Raw genomic sequence first — 22,835 nt, forward strand, 5'->3', positions numbered from 1 at the left:
GGGATGGGTGGTTCCAGTGACCAGTTCTTGTGAAACTTCAGGGTGTGGCTTATCCTCCAAGGGGACCAATCTGAAACAAAGGGCGGAGCATGTTGGCCATTTTGGCAGTACCAACAAGCGCATCCATAAATGTTGACCCAGGACACCGGAGAAAACTCCCCTGCTCTTCTTTGAAATAGTGGCCGTGGGATCTTTTATGTCCACCTGAGAGAGCAGTGCTTCCTCAGCACTGACCCTCCGACAGTGCAGCACTCCCTCAGTACTGCCCCTCCGACAGTGCGGCACTCCCTCAGTACTGCCCCTCCGACAGTGCGGCACTCCCTCAGTACTGCCCCTCCGACAGTGCGGCACTCCCTCAGTACTGCCCCTCCGACAGTGCGGCACTCCCTCAGTACTGCCCCTCCGACAGTGCGGCACTCCCTCAGCACTGCCCCTCCGACAGTGCTGCACTCCCTCAGTACTGCCCCTCCGACAGTGCGGCACTCCCTCAGTACTGCCCCTCCGACAGTGCGGCACTCCCTCAGTACTGCCCCTCCGACAGTGCGGCGGTCCCTCAGCACTGCCCCTCCAACAGTGCAGCGCTCCCTCAGTACTGCCCCTCCGACATGCAACACTCCCTCAGTACTGCCCCTCCGACAGGACAGTGCAGCACTCCCTCAGTACTGCCCCTCCGACAGTGCGGCGCTCCCTCAGTACTGCCCCTCCAACAGTGCAGCGCTCCCTCAGTACTGCCCCTCCGACAGTGCAGCACTCCCTCAGTACTGCCCCTCCGACAGTGCAGCACTCCCTCAGTACTGCCCCTCTGACAGTGCGGCGCTCCCTCAGTACTGCACTGGGAGTGTCGGCCTGGATTATGTGATCAAGTCTCTGGAATGGAGCAGCCTCAGGAGAGCGAACAGATTGTCGCTGGTGTCTTGCACTATGGACCTTGAGCCTACACCTCTGATTTTTCTTCAATTAAAGAGACATAAAAGCGCGGTAGTAAAGCAGGGATTGGGATTTGGGAAGAAGATGGGTTCCACACTAAGAAGAAGTCAACGCGACAGAAACACGCGGAGGGCTCGTTTATCGATCAGCCCGTGAAGCTGCCATTCAACAGCGACCTTTTCTGAAGCTTCTGGTTATCCTCCGGAGGTCTTTCTTGCCGCCCCGCCAGCGTCTGACGGAGGTGACGAGCAGCCGGCTCCCGCCCCGCTGACGTCCCATCACCAGGTAGGAAGAGGTCAGGTCCCTCAGCTCGTCGCAGGTACAGCTGGAACCTCCGGCCAGCCAGAGCTCCCCGCTCTCCGTCCAGCCCACTGACCCGTACAGCGCCCTGCTCCGGGCTTCCGCAACGATCCTGGCGTCTCCGTTCAGGTATGAGATCTCCTTCACTTTCAGCTTCAGCACTGTGAGGCGCCAGAAACACCCGGGAATGCAAAGAAAAGCACAAAGAGAGGGATTATTCAAAGAGCTCGCATTTATACATCACCTTTCAACACTAAATATATTCAAAAGGGAGTTAGATGAAGTCCTTACTACTCGGGGGATCAAGGGGTATGGCGTGAAAGCAGGAAGGGGGTACTGAAGTTTCATGTTCAGCCATGAACTCATTGAATGGCGGTGCAGGCTAGAAGGGCTGAATGGCCTGCTCCTGCACCTATTTTCTATGTTTCTACCTCGGGACTTCTCAAAGCACTTTACAGAAGTATTTTTGAGGTGTAGTCACTGTTATAATGTCGGAAACCGGCAGCTAACTTACGCACAGCAAGCTCCCACCAACAGCAACGTGATAATGATCAGATAATCTGTTTTTTAGTGATGTTGATTGAGGGATAAATATTGACCAGGACACCGGGGAGAACTCTTCTTTGAAATAGTGCCCATGGGATCTTTTACAGCCACCTGAGAGAGCAGGTGGGGCCTCGGTTTAACAAATCATCTGAAAGACTGCACCTCTGACAGTGCAGCGGAGCCCTCAATGCGGCACTGGAGAGTCAGCCTCGATTTTTGTGCTCGAGTCTCTGGAGTGGGACATGAAGCCACAACCTCCTGACTCAGAGGCGAGAGTGGTGCCCACTGAGCCCCCTGCTGACCCTCCTCCAATGGTCTATGTTGGCAGTTATAGATGAGAAAGGCCATTCGGCCCATCTTAGAATCAAAGAATGTATCATAAAGTTGTTACAGCGTGAAAGAGGCCATTTGGCCCGTCGAGCCCATGCCGACTCTCAGCTAGTCCCACTCCATTGCCCTTTCCCCCTAGTCCTGCAATGTTTTCTCCTTCAGATACTTATCCAACTCCCTTTTGAAAGTTGAGTAAGCCCCCACTACCCTTTCAGTCAGTGCATTCTAGATCATAACCACTCGCTACGTTTTCTTATGTCGCCTTTTGATCTTTTGCCAATCACCATAAATCCACGTCCTCTGGTTCGTGACCCTTCTGCCAATGGGAACAGTTTCTATCCTGTCCAGACCGCTCATAATTATGAACACCTCTATTAAATCTTCTCTCAATCTTCTCTGCTCCAAGGAGAACAACCCCATCTTAGGTCTTAATTTCAAAATTCTCATGCCTGTGTTCAAATCTTTCCATGGCCTTGCCCCGCCCTAACTCTGTAACTTCCTCCAGCTCTACAACCCCCCCACCCCCTGCCCCTGAGATATCTCCGCTCCAATTCTGGCCTCTTGCGTATCCCCGATTTTAATCGTTCCACCATTGGCGGCCGTGCCTTCAGCCGCCTGGGCCCTAAGCTCTGGAATTCCCTCCCTAAACCTCTCTGCCTCTCTCTCCTCCTCCAAGACACTCCTTAAAACCTACCCCTTTGACCAAGCTTTTGGTCACCTGCCCTAATATCTCCTTATGGGGTTCGGTGTTCATTTTTTGTGTGATAACACTCCCGTGATGTGTCTTGGAATGTTTTACTACGTTAATTGAGCTATATAAATGCAAGTTGTTGTTGAAATGGTCTCACCGAACCCACTGTGTCACCCAATCCCACCTTGAGCAGGAAACACTCAGCCGCTTTCTGAACCTTACCAAAATCGTTTTTGCAGTAATGTGCGAGAATGTCACTCTCGACTTCGCCCTCAGATTTGCAGGCATCACAGACTTTTGATTCTGAAATATAAAAGGACAAATAATCCTGTTTTAATGTTTAAGTATCGATGCCACCAGCGGCAGCACTCAACCCCATTGAGAGGATGGTGATATATGTGGCCATGGCCCCATTGGCCAAATGATGAAAACTAATAGTCCTTACAGTCTTCAGATGTGTTTCAAATAATGAAATAATATCTACTATACTGGCGGTAGCAGGTTAGGTACAATTGGGTGGTTTGCTAGACCACTTCCGAGGACAGTTAAGAGTCTATCACGTTGGTGTGGGACTGGAATCGCAATTGCAGCAACTCGCCAAGGCTTCTTCAGCAGCACCACCCAAACCCGCGACCTCCACCGCCTAGAAGGACAAGGGCTACAGGCGCATGGGAACACCACCACCTCCACGTTCCCCTCCGAGTCACACACCATCCTGACTTGGAAATATATCGGCCGTTCCTTCATTGTGGCTGGGTCAAAATCCTGGAACTCCCTCCCTAACAGCACTGTGGGAGCACCTTCACCACACGGACTGCAGCGGTTCAAGAAGGCAGCTCACCACCACCTTCTCAAGGGACAACTAGGGACGGGCAATAAATGCCGGCCTGGCCAGTGACGCCCACATCCTGTGAATGAATCAAAACAACGTATAGGTCAAACCGGCAGATTTCCTTCCCTGAAGGACATTAGTGAGACAGTCGGGCATTTACGATAATCCAACAGCTTCATGGTCACTTTTATTTCCAGACTTCTTAAAAAACTAAATTAATATTCTCAAACTATATTGAACTTATGTTGTCTGGATTATTAGTCCAGTAACATAACCATTACACTACCGTACCCAACTAGACAGAAGCTCCATTGAGAGGGTTATCTCGATTCAGAGACTTGTAAGAGACTTTGACAACCTCAGGACGTTCCAAAGCACTTTCCAGCCAATGAAGTACTTTTTTGAAGTGCAGTCTCTGTGGTACTGTAGGAAACGCAGCAGCCAATTTGCGCACAGCAAGCTCCCACAAACAGCAATGTGATAATGACCAGTCTTTCATTTCTCACTTCACCGAACCCGTTTCTTTTCTGAGTGACAGAGTTACGTTTCCCTACATAATCTGCTGACTGAAGAATGGACCGATACTGAAAAGCTCATATCATGTGAGACCCCCACGGCCAGAAGAGCCTGCTGTAGATTTGAGCTCAAGCGAATGTTAAACCTAAATCCGCTCTGGGGTCGCAACTATTTACAATCTGTATTAATGACTTGGATGAAGGGACTGAGTGTAATGTAGCCAGATTTTCTGATGATACAAAGATGGTTGGGAGAACAAGTTCTGAAGAGGTCACAAAGAATCTGCAAAGGGATATACATAGGTTAAGTGAGTGGGGAAAAATTTGGCAGATGGAGTATAATGTGGGAAAATGTGAGGTTATCCACTTTGGTAGGAAGAATAAAAAAGCTAATTATTATTTAAATGGGGAGAGATTACAAAGTGGTACAGAGGGACCTGGGGGTCCTTGTACATGAAACACAAAAAGTTAGCTTGCAGGTACAGCAAGGAATTAGGAAGAGAAATGGAATGTTGGCCTTTATTGTAAGGGTGATGAAGTATAAAAGTGGGGAAGTCTTGCTACAACTGTCCAGGGCATTGGTGAGACCACACCTAGAGTATTGCGTAAAGTTTAGATCTCCTTATTTAAGGAGGGATATACTTACATTGGAGACTGTTCAGAGAAAGTTTACTAGATTGATTACGGAGATGAAGGGGTTGTCTTTTGAAGAGTTCAGAAGACTGAGAGGTGATCTTATTGAAACGTATAAGATTCTGAGGGGGCTCGACCGGGAGACACAGAGAGGATATTTCCCCTCGTGGGGGAATCCAGAACTAAGGGGCATAGTTTCAGAATAAGGGGTCGCCCATTTAAAACTGAAATGAGGAGGAATTTCTTCTCCCAGAGTGGAATTCTCTGCCCCAGAGAGCTGTGGAGGCTGGGTCATTGAATATATTTAAGGTGGAGATAGACAGATTTTTGAACAATAGGGGAGTCAAGGGTTATGGAGAACGGGCAGGGAAGTGGAGTTGAGGCCAAGATCAGATCAGCCATGATTTTATTGCATGGTGGAGCAGGCTCGAGGGGCCAAATGGCCAACTCCTGCTCCTATTTCTTAGGTTGTACACCACCACCCTACCTCTGAACACCTTGCGGGTTTACAAAAGTGTAATTTTCAAAAGGGAATTGGATATATATTTGAAAAGGAAAAAATTGCAGGGCTATGGGGCAGGGGTGGATAGATCTTTGAAAGAGCTGGCACAGGCACGATGGGCCAAATGGCTGCATCATTCAGTGAGGAATGAGATTTCTGCAGATGTCAGAAACCTGCCCACCAATCAAAAAATTGAAGATGAAAGCAAAATACTGGGGACGCTAGAAATCTGAAATGAAAACAAAAAATGCTGGAAATACTCAGCGGGTCAGGCAGCATCTGTGGAGAGAGAAACAGAGTTTGCGTTTCAGGTTGGTGACCCTTCGTCAGAACTAAAGACAGAAACGGGAGTGTACCTACCATCCAGACGGACTCTCTCCTCCTCCGAGGTGGCAGATGGGATGCAAAGGTCATTGTCCACTGGGAAACGGTTGCAATCCAACATGTCTGGCCAAGGGAAGCCGAAGGCGGACATCACAGGGGCGCAGCTATCTCTGACCTCCTGACACAGGGAGCGGCAAGGCTGGATGGACTCCTGGAGTTCGCTGAGGCAGACGGGGGCGAAGAGGGAGCAGAGGAACTTCCTAGTATCTGCGTGGCACTGCTTGTTGAGGAGAGGGACCCAGGAGCTGGCTTGCTGCAGCACCTCCTTCATGGTCTCGTGGCCCAGGAGGTTGGGCAGCCTCATCTCGCTGTACCCGACCCCGTGGCACAGTGCCATGGTGTGGGGGATGGACTTGCAGTCGGTTCGTCCGAAGGCCGAGAATCCGAGGGCGAAGCCTGTCCCTTCAGCCTCGCCGGGGCGGAGTGTTAGAACCGAGCAAATGGGCAGCAGGAGGTAGGCCAGGGTCCTGACACTGGACGGCATCGATCCTTTCTTCATCCAATCTCCGGGAGCCGAGCTGGGCCAATAGACGGGCATGGTTTGACTTCCTTATTGGCTAATCCTTGGACTGAATGTGCGAAGGTTGTCTTCGTTGGGATCGCAGAAGGATCGCTGACCCAACAAAGTCTTCTTCAGCTGGAAGACAACTTGGAAAATCAGGTCAAGGTCTTCACCTTTGGACGATTCGCCCACGTACAAATCAAAGCAAGGCTGTCCTTTGGACTATGTCAGGAGTGTTTCTGGGCACCACAGTGATACCTTGATGTTGCACTCCAGAGCCCAAAGACTATTATCCTTCGATTGTCCCCACTCATCAGCTGCCCACTCACTTTCAAGCGACCTCTCTACACACTGAATTCTGTGAATGAAAAGAAAGAAAATATTTTACTTCCCTCTTGATCAGCAAAACCTTCCAGCCAGCAAACTCCTCCATTGCACTCTGATTCTGTCAGTAAATATGCGCCAATGAGACTAAAGCTTTCGGCACGAGGGAAAGAGCATTGCTTGTTACACTGAGCATAGAAAGAGTTAGATACAGAGTAAAGCTCCCTTTTCACTGCCCCATCAAATACTCCCAGGGCAGGTACAGCACAGGGTTAGATACAGAGTAAAGCTCCCTCTACACTGTCCCATCAAACACTCCCAGGGCAGGTACAGCACGGGTTAGAGACAGAGTAAAGCTCCTCTACACTGTCCCATCAAACACTCCCAGGACAGGTACAGCACGGGTTAGATACAGAGTAAAGCTCCCTCTACACTGTCCCATCAAACACTCCCAGGGCAGGTACAGCACGGGTTCGATACAGAGTAAAGCTCCCTCCACACTGTCCCATCAAACACTCCCAGGGCAGGTATAGCACGGGCTTAGATTCAGAGTAAAGCTCCCTCTACACTGTCCCATCAAACACTCCCAGGGCAGGTATAGCACGGGGTTAGATACAGAGTAAAGCTCCCTCTACACTGTCCCATCAAACACTCCCAGGGCAGGTACAGCACGGGTTAGATACAGAGTAAAGCTCCCTCCACACTGTCCCATCAAACACTCCCAGGGCAGGTATAGCACGGGGTTAGATTCAGAGTAAAGCTCCCTCCACACTGTCCCATCAAACACTCCCAGGGCAGGTATAGCACGGGTTCGATACAGAGTAAAGCTCCCTCTACACTGTCCCATCAAACACTCCCAGGGCAGGTACAGCACGGGTTAGATACAGAGTAAAGCTCCCTCTACACTGTCCCATCAAACACTCCCAGGGCAGGTACAGCACGGGTTAGATACAGAGTAAAGCTCCCTCCACACTGTCCCATCAAACACTCCCAGGGCAGGTATAGCACGGGGTTAGATTCAGAGTAAAGCTCCCTCCACACTGTCCCATCAAACACTCCCAGGGCAGGTATAGCACGGGTTCGATACAGAGTAAAGCTCCCTCTACACTGTCCCATCAAACACTCCCAGGGCAGGTACAGCACGGGTTAGATACAGAGTAGCTCCCTCCACACTGTCCCATCAAACACTCCCAGGGCAGGTATAGCACGGGTTCGATACAGAGTAAAGCTCCCTCTACACTGTCCCATCAAACACTCCCAGGGCAGGTACAGCACGGGTTAGATACAGAGTAAAGCTCCCTCCACACTGTCCCATCAAACACTCCCAGGGCAGGTATAGCACGGGGTTAGATTCAGAGTAAAGCTCCCTCTACACTGTCCCATCAAACACTCCCAGGGCAGGTACAGCACTGGGTTTGATACAGAGTAAAGCTCCCTCCACACTGTCCCATCAAACACTCCCAGGGCAGGTACAGCACTGGGTTAGATACAGAATAAAGCTCCCTTTGCAGTGTACCCAGCTCGATTCTGCCGTCGAACTTTTGCCTGCTGATATCAAGCTTTCAAAGTTTCACTTTTCCATGAAAGTGAAAGGGCACAGAGAGAAAGACAGAGGGACAGGGAGAGAGATAGACAGAGAGAGGGAAAGACTGAGACTGGGAGACAGAGAGAGAGAGGGAGAAACAAAGAGAGAGGGAGAGAGAAGGTGGAACAGAACGAGAGAGAGAGAGAGGAACAGAGAGGGAGTGAGAGGCAGCGAGACAGAGACAGAGAGCTCTTGTCCAGCCCTTGTACCTGTCTCAATCTTCAGATTCCCGCTGACCCTCGGACTGAGTCTCTTCCCGTCTCCCCTCCCCAGATTTTCCAGGCTTTGCCGCTCTCTCCCAGTTTCCAGTGTTGCCGCTGCCAGCCCAGGACTGGCCTTTTGGCAGCTGTTCTCCCGACAGTGTGATAGAGCCCAGACGGGTTGTGAAAGAGGGAGTCGTTTACTGTGAAAGTTAAAATTATCACGTAATAAATCTTCCATGGGCTCCCGACCCCCTACCCCCACCCCCAGCACCAGACATTCATTGTCTTGCTTTGCTGGAGATCCCTGAAATAGTTTGTGTTTTGCTGGGGGTGGGTGGGGGAGGCCACCACGTTTGGTGTGAAGCAATGATTTTAATTCAGCAAAGGCGATGCTTAAGAACACAGAGAGTGGGAGACGCAGAGAGAGAGGGAGCGAGAGAGGGACAGAGAGAGAGGGACGGAGAGGGAGACACACACAGTCAGAGAGAGAGACAGAAAGAGGGAGAGACAGAGAGAGCGGGAGAGGAAGAGAGACAGAAAGAGAAACAGAGAGGGTGAGGAAGAGAGAGAGGGACAAAGAGAGAGACACAGACAGAGAGAAGGAGGGACAGAGTGAGTGACAGAGAGTAAGAGTAGGCAGACAGAGAGAGACAGACATGGATAGTGAGGGGTCGAGGGAGAGACAGAGAGAAAAAAAGAAAGACTTGGATTTATATAACACTTTTCATGACCACCGGATATCTCAAAGCGCTTTACAGCCAATGAAGTACTTTTGGAGTGTAGTCACTGTTGTAATGTAGGAAACGCGGCAGCCAATTTGCACACAGCAAACTCCCACAAACAACAATGTGATTGTTATGTCTGTAATGTACTTATGAATGACTCCTCGAGGCAATGTGTTGTACTCAAACTGTAGTGACCTTGGTCCTTTATTCGTAACTCCAGACTGAGGCAGCCGCATGGTGGCTACCCTTTTATACAGCCCCTGCCACCAGGGCAGGAAACCCCGGTCTCCACCAGTTGCACCCTCTAGTGATGCCAGCATAGTATATACACAGTGTAAACTTTATTGATAGTACATCAGGTAAACAAGTCTCCATCTTATGCAATGACTACACAGAGAGTATATCTATGTTATTTATGAATATATATAACATCACTCTCCCCCAAGTCCTTTGTGCCAATTACCTTTGCACTATGTGCTCTGGCTTAGCTCTCCCCAGACTTAAGTGCCAATAGCCCTTGCACCTTGTCTGTGCTTTGGCTTGGCTCTCTCCCTGTTAACCCCCAAGTCCTATTGCCACAACGTTGGGTAATGGTTACCAGTTTGGATGGTTCGATGATTTAGTGGAAGTTCCAGTGAGTTCTGGGTAGATCCATGTGTGTGTCCATGGCTACATGCATCCATTCCCCCTCTGCACCCGGAGCGAGATCTTGCAGCTGGCCCGTTACATTAACATACAGGATCAGACTGTGCAAGTACAAAGAAAGGAAGAAAAACATTTTTTTTTACAGTTTGTATCATGGCACCTTGGTTCAGTGACCTACATTTTATGGTCGTGCGTCAGGATTGGGTAGATTGCATTCGTGGTTCAGTCATGGTCAGTACTGAGGTATGCAAGGACACTAGTTCCAGAGCAACCGGACGGGGTCCTAGTCATCTGATGGTGGCGCTGTGCCCCCTGCTAGCGGGGTGGGCTTGGTTCGCTCACCTTGCCAGGACTCAGGGCCTTTGCCGTTGCCTAGTGGTGGGCAGAGCCACAGATATGTGCGGCCTCCCTGTCCTCCTTTGAGGGCTGCACAATCTTCTGCCTGCTCTCTAACGGTGTTGGGAACCTGGCTGTTCCAGGTCCCGTTTGGGGAACTCGTTGGTTCTGACCTTTCACTCCCGGATATGGACGAGGTAGTGACTGGGTCTGGGGGCTGGGCCGTCTCCACCCGGGTGGTGGGCAACGGCGGCCGACTTCGCGTATTGGTGACGTTTTCGTTTCCAGATCCGTGGTGAATAGTGGCCATCGGGTGCCTGCAGCGTGGGATAGACCTGGGGCAGGGTATCAGGATCAGTGCCTTCACCCTCCTGAGGTCGCTGGCCTATAACTTGTGGGGACACCTGGGGCAGGGCATCAGAATCAGCGCCTTTACCCTCCCGAATTCGCTCGCTTGCTACTTTTGGGGACACTCTACTCCCGACATCTCGCAACAACATTTTGTTCACAATCTTAATCAGTTCGTTACATTGATTTCCATGCATACAATGCTTCTTTACGTTTAGTTGTTTGCAGGTCTCCTTTAAGAGAACCCTGCTGGCTTTTCCCCAATCAAATCCTTTGTTAGACACCATGTGTTGATCCCTCAGTGTTGCACCTCGAGGTATTGCCGTGGCCATCTTTTTTTCAGCCACGCTGCCCCTCGCTGCAGCAGGGACGCCATCTTGCCTCTGTCCTCGAGATCGACTGCCTTGATCCGTCTCTCCCGCGATTCTGCCACAAAAGCTGGAAGAGTGCCTGTGAATTCGATCTTCCTCCCCAGGAGTCCTGCCACTGGAGCCGGGAAGAATCTTTTAGGTCGTTCCGGTCGGATCATTGCCACACAGTCATGACGGACGGTCTGTGCCTCAGCTGCTGCGCTGGTCTGTTCTCTGGTGCCTGGCCCAAGCGAAGGTGAGCACGAGAGACATCGATTGCTGGAGTGACGAGGTCTTCCCATTTCTTCCCCATCTACCTTCTTCCGAGTAGCGTTGGACCATCACCTCAACAATCCACAGAGGTAACTTGTGCACCACTCCATTATGGATTACACTTACATTCGCACTACCGAGGACTGGGATCAGCTCCTTGGTGTAGATGCGCAACTTTTCCTGTACTGGAACCAGCTCGGGTCGTTTTTCATTCCACAGCCTCTCAAAGGCATCCTGGCTCATCACTGACTGGCTCGCTCTTGTGTCCACTTCCATGAAGACTGGAACGCCGTTTATCTCGACTTCCATCTTCGCTGGAGGACAATCGATGGTGCAGGTATACACTTCTTCTTGGGGCTGAGCTGCCTCTCTGGCCAAATCATCATACTCCCCGCTGGATTCAAAGTCAACTACCGACTCCTCTGCTAGATGGTGAGTCGTGTTTCTTTTACACATACGCTGGAGGTGGCCCTTCGTGTTACAGGCTTTGCATACGTACTCAGCAAACCGACACTGGTGAGCCCTATGGTTTCCTCCACAATGCCAGCATGGTGCTACTCGATCAGCACCCCTCGGCGAACTCTGAGTTCTGGAACCCTGAGGTCTGTGCTCTCTGCCCTGGGCAGAGCCACGTTCTACAGTCTTGCCTGTGAAAGGCACCATTCTGTGTACAGTACTTGCCGGGTTTGAGTCCACAGGATGAATAATTTGCTTGGTGCTGCAGGTCGAGGCCATGAACGCCTGACTGATGCTGATGGCCTTCTGCAGGTTGACTGTGGTGTCGGCAGATAATAGCTTGTGAAGGAGGCCCTCGTGGCCAATTCCCAGAACGAAGATGTCTCGCAATGCTTCGTTGAGGTGCGTGCCAAAATCACACGGTGCCGCAAGTCTCCTGATGTCGGCAGCATATTTTGCAATCTCCTGGCCCTCGGCTCTGCGGTGAGTGTAGAATCTGTGCCTGGCCGTGAGGATGCTCTCTTTTGGTTTTAGTTGGTCGCGAATAAGTTCAGTCAGCTCATCGTATGTCTTATCCTTGGCCTTCGTGGGTGCCAGCAAGTCCCTGATGAGGCGGTAGATCTCGGGCCCACAACTGGTCAGCAGTATAGCCTTGCGCTTCTCCGCTGATATGTCCGTCTCCCCTGCCAGGTCGTTTGCCACAAAATACTGCTCGAGCCTTTCCTTGAAGGCATCCCAATCATCACCCTCTGCGAAGTCTTTTAGTGTGCCAAAGATAGTCATAATCGCGTGAAAGTCCATATTTTCGTCGGCAGTTGTTATGTCTGTAATGTGCTTATGAATGACTCCCGAGTTACTGTGTTGTACTCAAACTGTAGTGACCTTAGTCCTTTATTCGTAACTCCAGAGTGAGGCAGCCGCATGGTGGCTACCCTTTTATACAGCCCCTGCCATCAGGGCAGGAAACCCCGGTCTCCACCAGTTGCACCCTCTAGTGGTGCCAGCATAGTATATACACAGTGTAAACTTTATTGATAGTACATCCGTAAACAAGTCTCCATCTTATGCAACTATACAGTGACTACACAGAGCGTATACCTATGGTCTGCATATATAACAGTGATAATGACCAGATAATCTGTTTTGAGTATAGGAGCAGGGAGGTCTTACAGAGCAGTTGTACAGAGCCTTGGTGAGGCCACACCTTGAATATTGTGTACAGTTTTGGTCTCCTAATCTGAGGAAGGACATTCTTGCTATTGAGGGAGTGCAGCGAAGGTTCACCAGACTGATTCCCGGGATGGCATGACTGACATATGAAGAAAGACTGGATCGACTGGGCCTGTATTCACTGGAATTTAGAAGAATGAGAGGGGATCTCATAGAAACATATAAAATTCTGACGGGATTGGACAGGTTAGATGCAGGAAGAATGTTCCCGATGTTGGGGAAGTCCAGAACCAGGGGTCACAGTCTAAGGATAAGGGGTAAGCCATTTAGGACTGAGATGAGGAGAAACTTCTTCACTCAGATAATTGTGAACCTGTGGAATTCTCTACCACAGAAAGTTGTTGAGACCAGTTCGTTAGATATATTCAAAAGGGAGTTAGATGTGGCCCTTACGGTTAAACGGATCAAGGGGTATGGAGAGAAAGCAGGAATGGGGTACTGAAGTTGCATGATCAGCCATGATCATATTGAATGGTGGTGCAGGCTCGAAGGGCCGAATGGCCTACTCCTGCACCTATTTTCTCTGTTTCTATGTTTTTGTTATGTTGATTGAGGGATAAATATTGGCCAGGTAAGAGAGAGAGAAGTGAGTCTGGTTTTAGTGCAAGGGAGTGTGCAGTTGTGATCGTGATATTTTCACGCCTCGATTCTAAAAGTTGGGATAAAGCTGCTGTGAGTGATGTTTCTTCACCAGTTTTACACTCTTTGCCAGACATGGAAGTCTATGTCAAGTTTTCTTGCACGTACTGGAGTATTTATGTCAACATAAAATGTTATGTTTCTCATGAGACTTTTTTTTGTTAAATGTGTGTAGCAGGGTTTGTGTTCTAAATGGCTTACTCCTTACCCTTAGACTGTGACCCCTGATTCTAGATTTCCCCTGCGGCGCATTTGGAAAGCAGTGACAGGATCGGTCCAAGTCAGCATGGATTTACGAAAGGAAAATCATGCTTGACAAATCTTCTGGAATTTTTTGAGGATGTAACTGGTAGAGTGGACAAGGGAGAACCAGTGGGTGTGGTGTATTTGGACTTTCAAAAGGCTTTTGACAAGGTCCCACACAAGAGATTGGTGTGCAAAATCAAAGCGCATGGTATTGGGGGTAATGTACTGACGTGAATAGAGAAACATAGAAACATAGAAAATAGGTGCAGGAGTAGGCCATTCGGCCCTTCTAGCCTGCACCGCCATTCAATGAGTTCATGGCTGAACATTCAACTTCAGTACCCCATTCCTGCTTTCTCGCCATACCCCTTGATCCCCCTAGTAGTAAGGACTTCATCTAACTCCTTTTTGAATATATTTAGTGAATTGGCCTCAACAACTTTCTGTGGTAGAGAATTCAACAGGTTCACCACTCTCTGGGTGAAGAAGTTCCTCCGCATCTCGGTCCTAAATGGCTTACCTTATCCTTAGACTGTGACCTCTGGTTCTGGACTTCCCCAACATTGGGAACATTCTTCCTGCATCTAACCTGTCTAAACCCGTCAGAATTTTAAATGTTTCTATGAGGTCCCCTCTCATTCTTCTGAACTCCAGTGAATACAAGCCCAGTTGATCCAGTCTTTCTTGATAGGTCAGTCCCGCCAACCCGGGAATCAGTCTGGTGAACCTTCGCTGCACTCCCTCAATAGCAAGAATGTCCTTCCTCAGGTTAGGAGACCAAAACTGTACACAATACTCCAGGTGTGGCCTCACCAATGCCCTGTACAACTGTAGCAACACCTCCCTGCCCCTGTACTCAAATCCCCTTGCTATGAAGGCCAACATGCCATTTGCTTTCTTAACCGCCTGCTGTACCTGCATGCCAACCTTCAATGACTGATGTACCATGACACCCAGGTCTCTTTGCACCTCCCCTTTTCCTAATCTGTCACCATTCAGATAATAGTCTGTCTCTCTGTTTTTACCACCAAAGTGGATAACCTCACATTTATCCACATTATACTTCATCTGCCATGCATTTGCCCACTCGCCTAACCTATCCAAGTCGCTCTGCAGCCTCACAGCATCCTCCTCGCAGCTCACACTGCCACCCAACTTAGTGTCATCCGCAAATTTGGAGATACTACATTTAATCCCCTCATCTAAATCATTAATGTACAGTGTAAACAGCTGGGGCCCCAGCAAAGTACCCATTTACTCCTACTCTTTGCTTCCTGTCTGACAACCAGTTCTCAATCCATGTCAGTACACTACCCCCAATCCCATGTGCTCTAACTTTGCACATCAATCTCTTGTGTGGGCAGACAGGAAGCAGAGAGTCGGGATAAACGGGTCCTTTTCAGAATGGCAGGCAGTGACTCGTGGAGTGCCGCAGGGCTCAGTGCTGGGACCCCAGCTATTTACAATATACATTAATGATTTAGATGAAGGAATTGAGTGTAATATCTCCAAGTTTGCAGATGACACTAAGCTGGGTGGCGGTGTGAGCTGTGAGGAGGACACTAAGAGGCCTGCAAGGTGACTTGGACAGGTTAGGTGAGTGGGCAAACGCATGGCAGATGCAGTATAATGTGGATAAATGTGAGGTTATCCACTTTGGTGGCAAAAACACGAAGGCAGAATATTATCTGAATGGCGGCAGATTAGGAAAAGGGGAGGTGCAATGAGGCCTGGGTGTCATGGTACATTAGCCATTGAAAGTTGGCATGCAGGTACAGCAGGCGGTGAAGAAGGCAAATGGTATGTTGGTCTTCATAGCTAGGGGATTTGAGTATAGGAGCAGGGAGGTCTTACTGCAGTTGTACAGGGCCTTGGTGAGGCCTCACCTGGAATATTGTGTTCAGTTTTGGTCTCCTAATCTGAGGAAGGACATTCTTGCTATTGATGGAGTGCAGCGAATGTTCACCAGACTGATTCCCGGGATGGCAGGACTGACATATGAGGAGAGACTGGATCGACTGGGCATGAATTCACTGGAGTTTAGAAGGATGAGAGGGGATCTCATAGAAACATATAAGATTCTGACGGGACTGGACAGGTTAGATGCGGGAAGAATGTTCCCGATGTTGGGGAAGTCCAGAACCAGGGGACATAGTCTGAGGATAAGGGGTAAGTCATTTAGGACTGAGATGAGGAGAAACTTCTTCACTCAGAGAGTTGTTAACCTGTGGAATTCCCTACCGCAGAGAGTTGTTGATGCCAGTTCATTGGATATATTCAAGAGGGAGTTAGATGTGGCCCTTACGGCTAAAGGGATCAAGGGGTATGGAGAGAAAGCTGGAAAAGGGTACTGAAGGAATGATCAGCCATGATCTTATTGAATGGTGGTGCAGGCTCGAAGAGCCGAATGGCCTACTTCTGCACCTATTTTCTATGTTTCTATGCTTCTATTGTATAGGGAAGAACTCCCCTGCTCTAATACGTAATAATCCCATTGGGATCTTTCACATGCATCTGAGAGGACAGACGGGGCCTCGGTTTAACGTCTCATCTGAAAGACAATACTTCCAACAGTGCAGCACTCCCTCAGCACTGCCCTTCCGACAGTACAGCACTCCCTCAGTACTGCCCTTCCGACAGTGCAGCACTCCCTCAGTACTCCCCCTCCACAGTGCAGTGCTCCCTCAGTACTGTCCTTCCGACAGTGCAGCACTCTCTCAGTACTGTCCTTCCGACAGTGCAGCACTCCCTCAGTACTCCCCCTCCGACAGTGCAGCACTCCCTCAGCACTGCCCTTCCGACAGTGCAGCACTCTATCAGTACTCCCCCTCCGACAGTGCAGCACCCACTCAGTACTGACCCTCCGACAGTGCAGCACTCCTTCAGCACTGCCCCTCCGACAGTGTGGCGCTCCCTCAGTACTGCACTGGGAGTGTCAGCCTAGATTTTTTGTGCTCAGGTCGCTGGAGTGGGACTTAAGAACAAACATAAGAACATAAGAAATAGGAGCAGGAGTAGGCCATATGGCCCCTCGAGCCTGCTTCGCCATTTAATACGATCATGGCTGATCTTATCATGGACTCAGCTCCACTTCCCTGCCCGCTCCCCATAACCCTTTTGTTCTGTTCAGAATAACTCCACAAGACTGTGTGCTGTAAGCTCAAACTGTTGTGACCTTGGTCTCTTTAATGTAACTCCAGAGTGAGGAAGCAGCATGGTAGACTGCCTTATATACCTGCTTGCCCAGTGTGTGCAGGTGACCTTTGGGTCTCTCACAGGTGCGCCCCCTGGTGGCAAGTCTTACACACTAGTAAAGTTTACATACATAACACCTTTGCTCACTTATCGCTCAAAAATTTGTCTATCTCCGCCTTAAATATCTTCAATGCCCCAGCCTCCACAGCTCTCTGGGGCGGAGAATTCCACAGATTTACAACCCTCTGAGAGAAGAAATTCCTCCTCATCTCAGTTTTAAATGGGCGGCCCCTTATTCTTAGACTATGTCCCCTCGTTTTAGTTTCCCCTATGAGTGGAAATATCCTCTCTGCATCCACTTTGTCGAGCCCCCTCATTATCTTATAAGTTTCAATAAGATCACCTCTCATTCTTCTGAACTCCAATGTGTATAGGCCCTACCTACTCAACCTATCTTCATAAGTCAACCCCCTCATCTCCGGAATCAACCTAGTGAACCTTCTCTGAACAGCCTCCAATGCAAACATATCCTTCCTTACTTGGACCCACAACCTTCTGACTCAGATGCGAGAGGGAGTGCTTCCCACTGAGCCACAGCTGACATTCTCCAAGAAAGTGTGACTCAAGAGAGTGTGATAGAGAGATAGAGAGACAGACAGAGAGAGAGAAAGAGAGCAGGGCTTGCTGTGAGGTTCAACAGAGCCATGCAGCACTCTGCTACAGGTGTGGGAAAGGACACCAACACAGACAGTTCTGCAACCCCCACCCTCCTACCTTTACGCTCCACAATGTTCTGTGCACAATGGAGCCTGTTTACAACAGAACCAGCCTGTGTTAAATTACAGGGAATTAGTGATGAATTAAGCATCTGGTCCACTCTATGTGAAAGTAAAGCTCTTTTTATTAAACTTTCATTGACCTGTAGCTGGTTTAGTTAAATGTCTTTAGCTTTCCACACCGAGGAGAATGTACTCTTCATTTTTAAAGATTAACTCCTTCTTAATCCAGTTTCTCGGCTCAGCTTTCGGGTTCTGCTCCATCCAGCACCTCCCCAAATGGTCAACATTCATGTGTGAGCCTCACCAGTGAAGGCCTCAGACCCCATCTGGAGCACTCTGAGCAGTTCTGACATTCATCATCATCATAGACAGTCCCCTGGAATCGAGGAAGACTTGCTTCCACTCTAAAAGTGAGTTTTTAGGAGGCTGAACAGTCCAATACGGGAATTACAGTCTAAGTCACAGGTGGGACAGACCGTGGTTGGAGGAAAGGGATGGGTGGGGAGTCTGGTTTGCCGCACGCTCCTTCCGCTGCCTGCGCTTGCTTTCTGCATGCTCTCGGCGACGAGACTCGAGGTGCTCAGCGCCCTCCCGGATGCTCTTCTTCCACTCGGTGGGGATGTTGCACTTTATCAAGGAGGCTTTGAGAGTGTCCTTGAAATGTTTCCTCTGCCCACCAGGGGGCTCGCTTGCCATGTAGGCGTTCTGAGTAGAGCGCTTGCTTTGGGAGTCTTGTGTCAGGCATACGAACAATGTGGCCCGCCCAACGGAGCTGGTCGAATGTTGTCAGTGCTTCGATGCTGGGGATGTTGGCCTGGTCGAGTACGCTAACGTTGGTGCATCTGTCCTCCCAGGGGATTTGCAGGATCTTGCGGAGACAACATTACAACAGTGACTACACTCCAAGCAGTTCGGGCAACCAATTACAACGTGGGGGGCAGGTGGTTGGAGATCATGTGACAAAAAACTCCAGGAATATGACCAACCAAAGTTGGCAACACTGCTGCACTGGGATTATTGGCTCAAGACTTTGGAGTGGAACTCGAACGCTCAACTTTCTGATTCACAGGAGAGAGGGCGCTACCCACTGAGCCACTGAACTAACTCTCAGTTTTTGAACACGTTGAAAAAGAAAATGAAAAGGAATACACAGAATGTAATGCTCTTGTGATGTTTCTCCCGGGATTGGCTCACGGCAGTGTCCGGGAGATTAAAGTTCAGTTCTTGGACACCTAGAGGTTCGCCGACCATAATGGGGCGAGGTGTGAATCATAGAAAATTTACAGCACGGAAGGAGGCCATTTCGGCCCATCGTGTCCGCACCGGCCGACAAAGAGCTATCCAGCCTAATCCCACTTTCCAGCTCTTGTTCCGTAGCCCCTGTAGGTTACGGCATTTCAAGTGCACATCCAAGTATCTTTTAAATGTGGTGAGGGTTTCTGCCTCAACCACTCTCTCAGGCAGTGAGTTCCAGACCCCCAACCACCCTCTGGGTGAATTTTTCTCCCCTCATCTTCCCTCTAATCCTTCTACCAACTACTTTAAATCTATTCACCCTGGTTGTTGACCCCTCACAATTTTATACACCTCAATCAGGTCTCTGCTCCAAATAAAACAACCCCAACCTATCCAGTCATTCCTCATAGCTAAAATTCTCCAATCCGGGCAACATCCTTGTAAATCTCCTCTGCACCCTCTCAAGTGCAATCACACCTTCCTGTAATGTGGCGTCCAGAACTGTGCGCAGTACTCAAGTTGTATTGTATAACTTCTGTCTGAGGCTGAACCAGACCGTTTGCAACCTTGGACTTTGTTATGTATTAATGCTTGGGGGTCACCGGACACCAGAGGGCGCCGCGGTCGGAGGTCATCGGGCTGGACGCATGTGGCACGTGTGCTTGGTCACCTGTATATAAACTGGGTGTCTTTGGCACGCTGGCACTCTTGGGCTGGAATAAAGATGGATCAGGTTGCACCTGAGTGAGCTTACAGTAACCAGACTCTTAAATCATTACAATTGGCGACAAGGTAATTTAAGAACCTTCGCATGCACAATGGGCACGGTTGGAATCCTGGAGAGATTCGTGGAGGGTGAGAATTTTGTCGACCGCCTGGATCAGTATTTTGTGGCCAACGACATGGAGGCAGAGGCCTACGCAGTTAAGCGCAGGGCAGTTCTCCTCACCGTTTGTGGTCCGAAAATTTACGGCCTCATGAAGAACCTTCTCTCGCCTGTACGTCCGGCGGAAAAAGGGTACGAGGAATTGTGTACGTTGGTGGGTAACCATCTGAAGCCAAAAGAGGGGAATCATCATATCACGCTATCGTTTCTACACGCATGTTCGTGCTGCGGGTCAGGTCGTGTCGGGATTTGTCGCCAACCTGTGACGTCTTGCTGAGCCGTGTAAGTTCGGGAACATGCTGGAAGACATGCTGCGTGATGTCTTCATAATAGGCATCATCCATGATGCGATCCTCAGGAAACTGTTGGCTGCAGAGACGCTGGATTTGAAAAAGGCCGTCGCGACTGCCCAGGCAAGCATGACGACGGATGATAATTTGAGGCAGATATCATCGACGAGTCGGAGTTCCACGGCAAGTACTGTAAACAAGATGGCGTCGTCTTTGGGCAGAGCTGCTTACGTGAAACCTGCCGCTGCTCAGGGCCCGCCAACTGGTTCGATCCAGTTTTCACCCTGTTGGCATTGTGGGGGCAATCAGCGGCCTCATCGGTGTCGGTTTAGACAATATTCATGCAATGGATGTTCGAAAGTGGGGCAACTTCACAGGATGTGTCCACAACGGAGCAAGCGTGGTGCGGCTCACCATGTGGTTGATGAGGACCAGTTCAGTGATGGCCCGGATACACAACCCGAGGAGGAAGTGAATGGACTGTATTTGTTCCTGAGCAAGAGCCAGCCAATAGTCGTTAATGTGAAGCTGAATGGCGTGCCTGTATCAATGGAGCTGGACACGGGTGTGAGCCAGTCGATAATGAGCCAAAGGTCATTCGACAAGCTGTGGGACACTAAGGCTGAGAAACTGAAGCTGAGTCCAGTCAATGCCAGGTTGCGTACTTACACTAGGGAACTCATACCGGTGCTCGGCAGTGCAGCAATCGAGGTGTCATATGATGGTGTGGTTCACGAGCTACCATAATGGATCGTCCAATGCTGTTCGGCAGGAATTGGCTCGAGAAAATCAAGCTGAACTGGAATGGTGTCAAGATGTTGTTCTCGATGGATGATACTTCATGTGCTCAAGTATTAAAAAAGTTTCCTTCTTTGTTTGAACTGGGCATTGGTAATTTTACTGGAGCCAAGGTGCAGATTCACCTGGACTCCAATGCAAGGCCTGTCTATCACAAAGCTCAATCTGTTCCGTACATGATGAGGGAGAAGGTTGAAATTGAGCTTGACAGACTCCAGCGTGAAGGGATCATATCACCGGTCGAGTTGAACGAGTGGGCCAGTCCCATTGTTCCTGTGTTGGAGAGTGATGGCACTGTCAGAATTTGTGGAGACTATAAGGTTACAATTAACCGATTTTTGAAACAGGATTAGTATCCGTTACCGAGGGCTGATGACCTGTTCGCCATGTTAGCTGGTGGAAAATCGTTCTTGGATCTGACGTTGGCCTATATGACCCAGGAGCTTGGCGACACTTTGAAGAAACTCACCTGCATCAACACCCATAAAGGACGGTTTGTCTACAGCAGGTGTCCTTTTGGGATTCGTCCGGCTGCAACCATATTTCAGAGGAATTTGGAAAGTTTACTGAAGTCCGTTCCTCGAACTGTCGTGTTTCAAGATGACATTCTGGTCACAGGTCGTGACACTGCTGAACATCTGAACAATCTTGAAGAAGTCCTACAGCGTCTGGACAAAGTGGGACTCAGGCTGAAACGCTCAAAGTGTGTATTCATGGCACCTGAAGTCGAATTTCTCGGGAGGAAGATTGCTGCTGATGGCATCAGGCCCACTGATTCGAAAACTGAGGCCATCAAAAATGCACGCAGGCCTCAGAGCTGCGTTCATTCCTTGGGCTACTCAACTACTTTGGTAATTTCTTACCCAGATTGAGCACTTTACTAGAGCCACTGCATGTGTTACTAAGAAAAAGTGATAACTGGGTCTGGGGTGCGTCTCAAGATAAAGTCTTTGAGATAGCCAAGAATCTGCTATGTTCAAACAAGTTGCTTGTTTATTATGATCCGCGTAAGCGTCTTGTATTGGCCTGTGATGCTTCATCATATGGGGTTGGCTGCGTACTCCAACAAGAAAATGAATTGGGCAAGCTACAACCTGTTGCGTATGCTTCGAGAAGTCTGACTAAAGCGGAAAGAGCTTACAGTATGGTAGAGAAAGACGCTTTGGCCTGTGTGTATGGGGTAAAAAAAATGCACCAGTACCTGTTTGGTCTTCGTTTTGAACTAGAAACGGATCACAAGCCACTCATTTCATTGTTTGTGGAAAACAAAGGTATTAATACTAATGCATCGTCCCGCATTCAAAGGTGGGCGCTGACATTGTCTGTCTATGATTACGTCATCCGTCATAGACCTGGTACTGAGAATTGTGCCAATGCACTGAGTCATCTGCCTTTACCCACAACTGAGATGGAAACGCCTCAACCTGCAGATGTACTGTTAGTAATGGATGCTTTTGAGAGTGAAGGAACACCTGTCACTGCTCAACAAGTTAGGATCTGGACCAGACAGGACCTTATTTTATCAGTTGTGAAACGATGTGTACTCAGTGGTGATTGGTCTGCTATACCTATGGAGATGTGTGAGGAGACCAAACCTTACAACGATCACAAGGATGAGCTGTCCATTCAGTCAGACTGTTTACTGTGGGGTAATCATGCCTAAGAAAGGTAGAGAAAAATTTGTACGTGAACTTCATAGCACTCATCCTGGTATTATCATGATGAAGTCCATTGCTAGGTCTCATGTATGGTGGCCTGGAATTGACTCTGATCTGGAATCATGTGTGCATCAGTGCAATACTTGCATGCAGCTAAGTAAAGTACGAGCGGAATCTCCGCTGAGTCTTTGGTCGTGGCCATCCAAACCATGGTCAAGGATCCACATTGATTTTGCGGCCCCGTTCCTAGGAAAGATGTTTTTTGTCGTAGTAGATGCATTTTCTAAGTGGATAGAATGTGTTATTATGTCATCCAGCACATCTATAGCTACCATTGAGAGCCTTCATATCATATTTGCTACTCATGGTTTGCCTGACATTGTTGTGAGCGACAACGGATTTTGCTTCACAAGTCTTGAGTTCCAGTTCATGAAACTCAATGGCATCAGACATGTGAGATCAGCTCCATTC

At 49.2% G+C, this 22,835-nt stretch overlaps 1 protein-coding gene across 2 annotated transcripts; it reads right to left on the minus strand.

Moving 5' to 3' along the window:
- Window positions 1-789: 789 nt before the first annotated feature.
- LOC139274931 (secreted frizzled-related protein 2-like) lies at window positions 790-8,420 on the minus strand. 2 transcript variants are annotated; one of them, XM_070891668.1, is made up of 4 exons: window positions 8,281-8,420; window positions 5,637-6,520; window positions 3,017-3,097; window positions 790-1,388 (listed from the first exon to the last, which is right to left on the minus strand). In XM_070891668.1, the coding sequence occupies exons 2-4, from the start codon at window positions 6,196-6,198 to the stop codon at window positions 1,093-1,095; spliced, it is 939 nt and encodes a 312-aa protein (XP_070747769.1). In that variant the 5' UTR covers window positions 6,199-6,520; window positions 8,281-8,420; the 3' UTR covers window positions 790-1,092. The 2 variants fall into 2 exon arrangements, with proteins under 2 accessions (XP_070747769.1, XP_070747770.1); XM_070891669.1 differs by lacking the exon at window positions 8,281-8,420 and adding an exon at window positions 8,003-8,047.
- Window positions 8,421-22,835: the final 14,415 nt, after the last annotated feature.

Source organism: Pristiophorus japonicus, chromosome 10, assembly GCF_044704955.1.
Source record: "Pristiophorus japonicus isolate sPriJap1 chromosome 10, sPriJap1.hap1, whole genome shotgun sequence".
Classification (NCBI taxonomy): domain Eukaryota; kingdom Metazoa; phylum Chordata; class Chondrichthyes; family Pristiophoridae; genus Pristiophorus; species Pristiophorus japonicus.

Bases quoted from the DNA above. Each gene is read 5' to 3' on its own strand.
- LOC139274931 (XM_070891668.1), bottom strand. From the start codon at position 6,198: ATGCCCGTCTATTGGCCCAGCTCGGCTCCCGGAGATTGGATGAAGAAA. The intron at 3,098-5,636 runs GTAGGTACACTC...TTTATATTTCAG, and splicing joins GGAGAGAGTCCGTCTGGATG to AATCAAAAGTCTGTGATGCC. The intron at 1,389-3,016 runs GTAAGGTTCAGA...GGCGCCTCACAG, and splicing joins TTACTGCAAAAACGATTTTG to TGCTGAAGCTGAAAGTGAAG.